This window comes from Trachemys scripta, chromosome 18 (genome assembly GCF_013100865.1).
Source record: "Trachemys scripta elegans isolate TJP31775 chromosome 18, CAS_Tse_1.0, whole genome shotgun sequence".
In the NCBI taxonomy this organism is placed as follows: Eukaryota; Metazoa; Chordata; order Testudines; family Emydidae; genus Trachemys; species Trachemys scripta.
In genome coordinates, this window is record NC_048315.1 from 19,752,370 (window position 1) to 19,761,878 (window position 9,509).

General features: G+C 58.7%; 1 protein-coding gene across 1 annotated transcript; it reads left to right on the forward strand.

Annotated features, from left to right (window-relative positions):
• Positions 1-487: 487 nt before the first annotated feature.
• Positions 488-9,431, forward strand: TMEM120A (transmembrane protein 120A; the record flags this gene model as incomplete). Its single annotated transcript, XM_034752428.1, is given in 11 exon segments — positions 488-606; positions 1,065-1,181; positions 2,474-2,533; positions 3,189-3,284; positions 4,970-5,059; positions 5,478-5,543; positions 5,832-5,893; positions 6,284-6,376; positions 7,265-7,329; positions 7,777-7,845; positions 8,375-9,431. Coding segments are annotated over 11 exon segments (951 nt in total), but the record flags the coding sequence as incomplete, so codon positions are not given.
• Between the last annotated feature and the right edge of the window lie 78 nt (positions 9,432-9,509).

Below are 9,509 nucleotides of genomic sequence, written 5' to 3' on the forward strand. Positions count from 1 at the left end.
TTGCCAGCCATTTGTTCCTCCTTTGGCATGGCGAGGCAAGGAGGAGCAGTGGAACACAATGGGGAAGCTTATTCCAGCCGAACAATGCCCCCTACGGGTGTGTGTGAGAACCAGTCTCGAATGGAAGCTGAATCCCAGTTTGGGACTTCCTGGCGTGCGGGGGGTGAGACGCTTGGCTCTGGGCTCACTTCCCACTGCTTATAGAGGCTGCGTCAGGCCAGGAAAGCAAACCGCACTTCACCGGTCTCTAAGCATTTACCCAGTGAGTTTCCCAGGCCCCTTCTGAGTGGGAGTACCAACCCCATATGGAGGGGCAAATACGCTTCCCAAGCGGATGCCACGAGTCTGCGGTGAAGCTGGGGATAGTTCTCAAAGGTCCTGCCTCCTGTTCCTCTACTCAAATCCCCAGCCCAGCCTCCCAGCGAATTAAACGGGCTCCCAGCTGAGGCACCTGGGCTCACCGCTGGTCTGTCCTTTCCATTGCCAGGAGGCCCATAAGCAGTACAAGCAGAAGCTCGAAGAACTAACCAAGCTGCAGGATGGGATCTCCAGTTCCATTGCACGGCAGAAGAAGCAGCTGAAGGAGCTGTCTCTCGCCTTCAAAAAGTAAGGAGCAACATAAGGAGATCCTTGCGGAGCCCTGGTTGGAGAGCGCGTGGGAGCCTAGTGAGCTGCGTTCCTAGGCCGTGGGGTGCTGATTGGGGGAGGAATGGTTTGGGGTAGGTGAACCATGGGGGCTGGGTAGGATGAAGGAGCTATCGCTTCTCTCATACCCTCCTTTCCTTTCTCCAGTAGTTTCTTCATCCCCTGCCCACATTAGACATCTGCTCCCCACGCTGCCTTCCTAGGCTTAGAAAATTGGTGGCTGCTCGTTCATGTTGGTTTCCACCCTGCTGCCTCTTAGCCTAGGTCCCATTCTGAAACTCAGGGATTAGCTCCCAGGTTTCATCCCCCTGTTAGCTCCGAATGAATCTCTCGGTTCCTGCTGTGCTGCGATGGGACAACGGCACACAGCAGCAGCTGCTGGTCCTTCTTGTCAGACCGAGTCACGTTCCTTTCCCCAGCTGCAAGTCCGCGATAACCGCCGAACAGGAAGAGTCCATCCGGGAGATCCAGAGCCTCATCAAAGAGAGGCAGAGCATCTTCTTTGAAATGGAGGCGTATTTGCCAAAGAAGAACGGGTAAGACGCCATCCCATGGTCTTGGGGTCTTAGCCAGCAGTAAAAGGACTGAAGGTATTGACTTCTATGCAGCTGTTACCAGAGATTGCTTGGGTTACCAGCCAAAAACTGCCCAGACTCTATCAGGATGTCAGTGAAAGACCTGATACACAGCTGGTGCTAGTTAATTTCTCATCGCTCCTTTTCCATCTCCACCCGCCCGATTCAGATTCCAAGCCCCTAGTTTCCACTGGGCTTGGGAAAACCTCGGCGTGACCAGCCAGAGACAGAGTAGGCCAGGGGCCTTGGTGCGGAGAGTTGCCAATTCAGAGCAGAGTATAACCCCTGGGCCTGGCTGCTTGGAGCAGCAGTGTCTTTGGACACCGCTGGCACGAAGCTCGCTCTCCAGCGTGCACTGGTGTTGCCCCGTGGCCAGCAGCCTGACCTCCCGCTGGCTGGGCGAGAGGCCCATTAGTGCCGAGTTTGAACAGATGTTTATTCTAGGGGAACAGTCTCTCCTGAATGCAGTAAAGTGGGGGGGGAACGGTAGCAAGTGCAGAGGAAGGTGAAAGCCGGGGGTGGAGTTAAGGTCCCTCGCAGGATGTTTCGGGTGTGTTACCAGGCAGCGGAGCACGGGTCTGCCTATGTTCCTGGTTCCCTGCACAGCATCACTAATGTGCTGTTAAGCAGGGAGCCTTCCATTCAGCAGTTACTCTGCAGGCTGGCAGAGCGGGAGGAACCATCCCAGTCCCGGGGCGGGAACTGCCCCATATTTTGCCTGATGTGACGTGCAGGGTTCCTGTCTCCATACCCCGGCTGCCATTGGTGACTTTCCTACATCCTCCTGCCAGTGACTTGGTTGTGACAGCGGTGGCCCCTTTTTGGTGCAGAGTTCGCGTCTCCGGCAATCGGGGACCCTCGTGAGCATTGGTGGGGAGGTCCTAGGGGGCTGCACTTGGCCATACTTCTCCCGACTGCTGCGGGTGCCCGAGGCAGCCTTGGGCAGAGGCCGCCTTCCGCTGTGCTAGTGACAGAGCTGCGTCTGCGTCATTGACAAGTGGAAAATGGATGGGCGCCTGTTCCAGCCGGTGTTCCCACAAAGGGACCGACCGAGGAACAAATAAGCCTACGCACGTCGGCACCGTAGAGCACGAGCGTAGTAAAGCTTGGCGTTGAAGCCCATGCAATGCGTGTGGGATAGCTACACCTCAGCCACACAGCAGGAGCCCTTCCAATCTCAAGTACTGCCACCGGCACAGCGGTGCTGTGTGCCTCCTGTGTATGTTCTCACGTCTCCTTCCGTTCTCATCTAGGTTGTACCTGAGTCTGGTGCTTGGGAACGTGAATGTGACTCTACTCAGCAAGCAGGCTAAGTAATGCCCCTCTGCTGTCCATCTGTTTGCGGCCACTCAAGGGCACTACAGTTCCCTTTACTCTTGGGGAGGCGGGTCGTCTTCTGCCGGCATGTGAGCGTGTCTGGCATTGATCCTTGCCAAGCTCTTCCCAATCCCAGCATCCGTAGAGATCCTCTTCCACCGGCAGGACTGATGGTCACGTTGACCCTCCCAGGGCTGGGTTTAGGACACTCCCTCCGCTAGAGTTAACCTCTGACACCTGACCTTCTCTTGCATGTTCTTGCAACTGTCCTGCCTCTGGCAGGGGTCTTTAGGTCAAGCCTGGATGGGAGACCTACCAGGAAAACAGAGGCTTGTTAGTGGTTCAGTAGGTGGCGTTCTTCCCTCCCAGTTAGGGTTGGTGGGTTGGGGCTGGTCTGAGGGCAGGCGGAGCCTCTGGCAGCACAGTGCCCCCAGTGCCATGTTGGGGCATGATCCAAGACTTGCTCAACCAACAGCCCCAGCACCCTTCCCTACAGCGTCTTGGGTCTCCTGTAGCTCATGGTCCAAGCTGGTACGGCTGCAGGGTCTCTCAGGTGTAGCCGTGGGAGATGGCCCTTGTCCCCTGATCATTGCCTGAAGACTTTGGGTTTATTCTCTGCACACCGTGACCCTTCGCTGTGCTTCCCTGCAGGTTTGCTTATAAAGATGAGTACGAGAAGTTCAAGCTCTACCTCACCATCATCCTGCTCATCATCTCCTTCTCCTGCAGGTTCCTTCTCAACTCCAGGTGAGTCTGTGGCAGCAGCAAGATGCTCACCAAGCCACGTGGGCAGCCTTACAAGAGAGACCATCTCCTGGGCTGAAACCAGGCTCTGCTAACAGACTGCTTAGCTGAGATGTATGGGATCTGCGCGGAAGGTGTTGGGTTGAGTAGCTTCTGACTTAGGCTGCCATCCCCGAATGATGGGAACCAAACTGCAGACTGTATCAGAGGGGTAGCCGTGTTAGTCTGAATCTGTAAAAAGCAACAGAGGGTCCTGTGGCACCTTTAAGACTAACAGAAGTATTGGGAGCATAAGCTTTAGTGGGTAAGAACCTCACTTCTTCAGATGCAAACTGCAGACTGGTGCCTCTATAGGATCTAGGATCCTTCAAGGACTGTGGGGCTACAGTAGGATTGCTGGAGGTAACATGATCTTGAGCAGAAACGTTCCCCTGGTGGGCTGGAGATGGGATCCTGGATAATGGACTGGGCCAGTCACATCTCACCAGCTTGGATTCGGTTTGCAGGTGTGCAGCGTCACTGCTGCTAGCCCACTGGGTTCTGATGTGGTTGAGGCTGGCCGGCCATGGTACCCACCTGGGTGAGCAGTCCAGGTGCTGAACAAGGCTCCTCCACAAGTTGCCACCCCGCAGTCGGGTGGGATTTTCCTGGTGCCTGTCCTGCAGTAAATTTCTGTCTCATCGAAGGCGTGAGGAATGTAGCATCCAAGGGGCAGCATGGCTGGACTGGGCCAAAGGCTTATGGTCTGTAACTGGCTCGGGGATCCGGACTCTCCAAATAGTCGGTGACCCTTTTGTGCGCACACCCCCTGGCCGCTCTGTGTCACTCTAATCAGAAATATATGGAGATATGCCTATCTCATAGAACTGGAAGGGACCCTGAAAGGTCATCGAGTCCAGCCCCCTGCCTTCACTAGCAGGACCAAGTACTGATTTTGCCCCAGATCCCCTCTAAGTGGCCCTCTTGAGGATTGAACTCACAACCCTGGGTTTAGCAGGCCAATGCTCAAACCACTGAGCTATCCCTCCCGCCCCGTACCTGTCTCAGCATCTGGGTTTCTATACGAGAGGCTTCCACCCCTCTCCATGTGGCTGGAGCAGCTCCGCACTGAGACCAGAGCCGGGGACCCCTGCTGAAATAACTGCAGACTTGGAAATGCCCATCTGGGGGTGCGGTCAGACCCCTGGCTTGTCAAAAGTGTATTCCAGAGCCACGGCCTTCCCAAGGAGCTTGACCTTATGTGAGCAGGTTAGGTTGCTTCACGGTTTAGGTTGTTTCAGTGCCACACTCTTACATTCCCTGCCCGTGTTTCCACAGGCTGGGCAGGCTTCGCCTGTCCTGCGCCCCCCCACGCCACGCCACGCCCCTAAAGGCTATCCCAGAGCTTGCCTCCCAGCAGCACTGGGAATGCACCAGAGAGCTTGCGTTGTATCGCATCCCTCCCTCCCCCAGCGCCGGCGTGGCTGTTCCCAGCAGTCCCGTGGTAGCAGGAAGCTGCTTCGTGGGCCAGACCCTCAGCCCAACGTGGTTGCTCTGCACCTGGGCTGAAGGGGAAGCAGCGTTGCCGCTGAACGCTCCTGTAGGGGGACGTTCAGAGCCGCCCTGCAGCGAGGTCTGCCCGGTTCCTGGTGGAGCCGCAGAGGTTCCGCTCCGCTCCCCCTCTTCACCGTCCGCTTTGTGTGTGACAGGGTGACGGACGCCGTCTTTAACTTCCTGCTGGTCTGGTACTACTGCACCCTGACCATCCGCGAGTGCATCCTCATCACCAACGGGTCCAGGTGAGCAGGGCCACAGTCTCGCCCAGGCTGAGCCAACCGACCCCCACCTGCCGCACTAGCCTCTGCTCCCAGAGCCCCCCACTCGGGGTCGCCTCTGCTAACTGGGGGAACAACTTGCTCAGTATTGTGACGCGCTCCCGGGGGAGGGTCGGCAGTGTCTGGGGAGGGGCCATGGGAGGAGAACCAACAGCTGCTCACTGATTACAGCAGTCCCTGCTTCGTGCCACGGTGCCAGCGCCCTCCCGGTGCCGGCTGAGGGTTTGCCCTGGCCCTGTTTTCTTTCCGCTCCTTGTCAGCAAGGGGAGCTACTGGCCTGTCTTCCCCGGCTGGAGGGCCAGCCTGGCCTTCGCCTCTCTTGCGAGCCTCGCTCCACCTGTGTGGATGTCTAATTCTGGCTCCCTCTTCTCTGCTCCCCCAGAATCAAAGGCTGGTGGGTTTTCCATCACTACGTCTCTACCTTCCTCTCGGGCGTCATGCTGACTTGGTGAGTCTCCATCGCTGCCCGTCGCTGGGGATCCCGCATCATCCTGCTTTCCTGCCCTCTCCTCCCTGGCTCGCAGCTGGGTTGCGAGGATGTTAGAGGACAGACTTCACCTGGGTGGGCTCGTGCCAGCCTCCCCCTAAATTGGGTCCCTGGGGGCCTCAAAGGGAGTAGCCAGGGGATCTCTGACATCACCTGGGGCTGTGGGACGCTCGCAAATAAAACCCAGAGAGCAGGCTGATGCCAGTGGTGACACCGTGAGTGTCTCCCACCGTCTCTTCTCCCCCGCAGGCCGGACGGGCTCATGTACCAGATGTTCCGAAACCAGTTCCTCTCCTTCTCCATGTATCAGAGTGAGTGTCCCTGCGTGGGCGGGGAGCCAGCCTGGCTGCTGGGCTTTGGAAACCCAGCTATGGGCGGGGAGCCTCCGGATCAGCAGGCTGGCGGCTGCATCCCTCTCCTGTTAGCCTGTTTCAGCCGTGCCCTCTGGGTCCACAGCGCTTACAGGGGGGTTGGCAAGCTCCCCAGGAGCTATGAGACGGTTTCTCCTCCCTAGCGCTCTGCGAAGCTGCAGGCTCGGGAAGCGGTGACAGAGCGCCGGCCTGGCCTGCGTAGGGCACTGCGTCCGGAGCAAGGAGGCGGCTGGGAGGGCCTGGTGAGCGGGGAAGCGCCGCAGGCCAGTGGATTGCACGCTGGCAGTTGTGTAGGAATCTCCCTTTCCTGAAGCTCTCCTCTCCTTGCAGGCTTTGTGCAGTTCCTCCAGTATTACTATCAGAGCGGGTGCCTGTACCGGCTGAGGGCGCTGGGCGAGAGGCACAACATGGATCTCACCGTGGGTAAGTTGCCTCCTGTGTCCCGCTGCAATCTACCACTCAGCTGGCTGGCGTAGCAGCAGAGACGACCAGGGCCCGACCCTGACTTCATGCCCGTGGGGCAGCTTGGCCCATCCCCAAACTCAGTGCAGACAGTCAGCCATCCGGGGGCCGGAGCAGCCCCGCTGCTCTCCCCGTGAAGCTCAGTTCGCTCGGGGCCGGTTGCACTGTCAGTGTTCCCCTCGCTGGCGTTACGGCCCGGCTTGGGCTGGGTTGTCCCATTAATGCCTACCTCACTTGGGGCCGCTGGGCATGGTTCTCTAGGGTACCTGGCTCAGTCGCTCTCCGGCTGGACTACACCTCCTACGGCGCACTGCTTCTCCTCTCTGAGCGCCAGGAGGGCACACGTCAGAGGGGTTCCTGGCAGTGGTGCATCAGGGGAGATGTAGTCCGGCCAGAGGGCCCAGCCCCTAGAGGAGAAAGGGAGTGCAGAGCATCTGAACTACAACTCCCATGAGGCACTGGCACCAATTGGAGTGGGAAGTTTTTGGTTCCTTATAAAATTTTCTGCAATCACATTTTCTTGTAGATAGAAACTTTTGACCAGCCCTCCCATTAACCCCCAGTGTGCCACACGCACTCCTCCTTGCTTTCCAGCCCTCTTCCGTGGCGCTCTAAGCTGCTGCTCACCCCATAAAGGCAATCTCCTACAGCGGGCGGCCCTGCCTGGCCAGCCGCCTGGGAGCCAAAGCCTCTCTCAGCGCTGTGGGGTCCTGTTGTCCCTGATGTCTGCGTCCCTTGTGTGTCCAAGGCTGGGTGGCTGAATCCAGCCCCGTACCCACAGCGGGATGGCACAGAGCCTCCCTGTTGCACTGTGTTCTAAGGCCCCCTTCATATGTCCCATCTCTGCAGAGGGCTTCCAGTCGTGGATGTGGAGGGGCCTCACTTTCTTGCTGCCGTTCCTCTTCTTTGGCCAGGTGAGTCCGCAGCGGGCGTCTCTGTGCCCGCGGGGGTTCGAATGGGTCTAGTGATGCTCGCTCACTCCTTGGAGACGGACGAGAGGGAGGGGGAGCTACCACCCAGGTGCCAGTGGAGGAGAGCGTCTGGGCCGCATTCGTGCGAGCAGAGTGCCGGGGGGGTGCGGGAAGCTGGACGGCCCCTCCCGACAGAGACGTGCCTAAAACGAGGCTCCTTAAATACTTAAAGCAGCCCCTGCTCTTGCCTCGTGAGTTGGGCTTTTCAGAGGCGGAGCTGCCCCCGGTCCCAGTGACATTCCCAGCAGCCGGGTGCCTCGGGCTGGGTATTTGGGCAGCAGGAGGCAAGGCCCATGGCGCTGGCCGGGGACACGTCCGTGCTGGGTTCGCTGGGGGGCATTTGACATGAGTCTCCATGAAAACTGTCCCTTAACCCCGCGTCTCCTTCAGTTCTGGCAGCTTTACAACGCGGTCACCCTCTTCCAGCTGGCCAGACATCCGCAGTGCAAGGAATGGCAGGTGAGCTCGGGCAAAGGGAGCCTGGAAATGAGATAACTGCTGCCCCCACCTCCCCCTCGCTGCCAGCCCTCATCCTCCCAGCAGCAGTTGAGTGCTTGGCTGAATGAGATGCCCAGCAGGGGTGGGTGGGGGTGTGTGTGCGCACACGCCATTCTGCTGTGTAAGGATCGCAGCCTCTGGCAATTTCCTCTCCTCATTCGCTGCCTGCTGCCCACTTGGCTGGGGCACATGCACTTTGGGTCTGGTTGCCACTCTCAGTGGGTGTCAGAACAGGGGTGAAGGGCCCACCTGTGCCCTCACCGCAAAGGCAGAGAGCCGTGGGGCTGGGAGCTCAGGTCTAGTCCCTCCCCCTGTGCTGAGGCAGGAATACGGGTCTGAGTCCGGCTGCTGGGAAGCGACACAGTTGGAGCAGCAGCGGCGGGACTGATGGGCTGTGGCCCCTCTTAGAGGCCTAGGAGATCCCAGCTCAATACAGCCTCTCGGACTCTCGCTGGTGGGTTAATTCTAGTGTCTCCCGTCAAACTCTCAGGTTCTCATGTGCGGGTTCCCCTTCTTGGTGCTCTTCGTGGGGAACTTCACCACCACCCTGCGGGTCGTCCACCAGAAATTCCAGAACCAGAACCAAGACGCTAAGGCCGAGTAAGAAGAGGAGCTGATGCTGAGACTGGGGGGGCTCTCCACCGCCTCCCCCCTTCCGCCCCCTACCCCCCCTGTCTCCTAGCCACACTCCAGGCTTTGCCATCTGACTCTCCTCCTCGCCCCTTGAACCTGTGCCCGTTCCTCAGGGGCAGGCCCACTGGGACTGTCCAGGGAACCTCGGGGGAATGTATGTGATCCAGTAAACCAAGCTGCTGAAGTCCGAGGCTCCCTCACCATCCCAGCCCCGGGACACGCTGCCTTTGGCTGGAGCCGCTGTGGGCCTGCTGCGATGCAGGAGGATGGAAGCGATCTCCACAGAGAGTACCGTGGCCAGCCAGGCAGTCGTTATCCCATTCTACCCCCCAGGGCATTCCCCTCCCTTTGCTCTAGAAGTGGGGTGTCTAGGGCAGCTACTCAGCTGTTAATGTGACCCCTTTCTTGGGGGTCAGGCCAAAGCACTACCATGAACACCATCTAGCTCCAAGCAACCAGAGAACTGAATTGCCCATGACAGCTGATGGGGCAAAGCCTCTTCCCTGCAGTGGGGCCAGCCGGGCCTGAGGGGGAGGGAGCAGCCCCCAGCCCTGGGCTTATTCCAAGCTCCCCTCCCCATGGACAGTGCTGCTGAGACAAGGGGCGAACAACTCAGCACCTCCCACTTAGGGAACCAGCCCCATTGCATGGAAACAGGCTCCTTGCTTATTATTTGCTGAGTCCCCAGTGGAAGCCCTCCAGCTGGGAGAACGGCTCTTCCAGCCCCATTATGGGCACGGATTCCTTGTGCAGATCTCCTTCTAGCGATGGGAAATGCATGCTTCAGACATGTCCTGGCCTCTTTACTACAGTGGTCTGCACCCTGGGGCTGCTCCGCATCCTCTCTGCTCCAGCGGGATGCTTTAAGGGGACGCTGGAGCATGAGCCGGGAACTGGGGCAGCCTAATGTCCCAGCCCCCTCCACAAAAGAGGCCAGCACATGTCTGAAGCATGCATTTCCCATCGCTAGAAGGAGATCTGCACAAGGAATC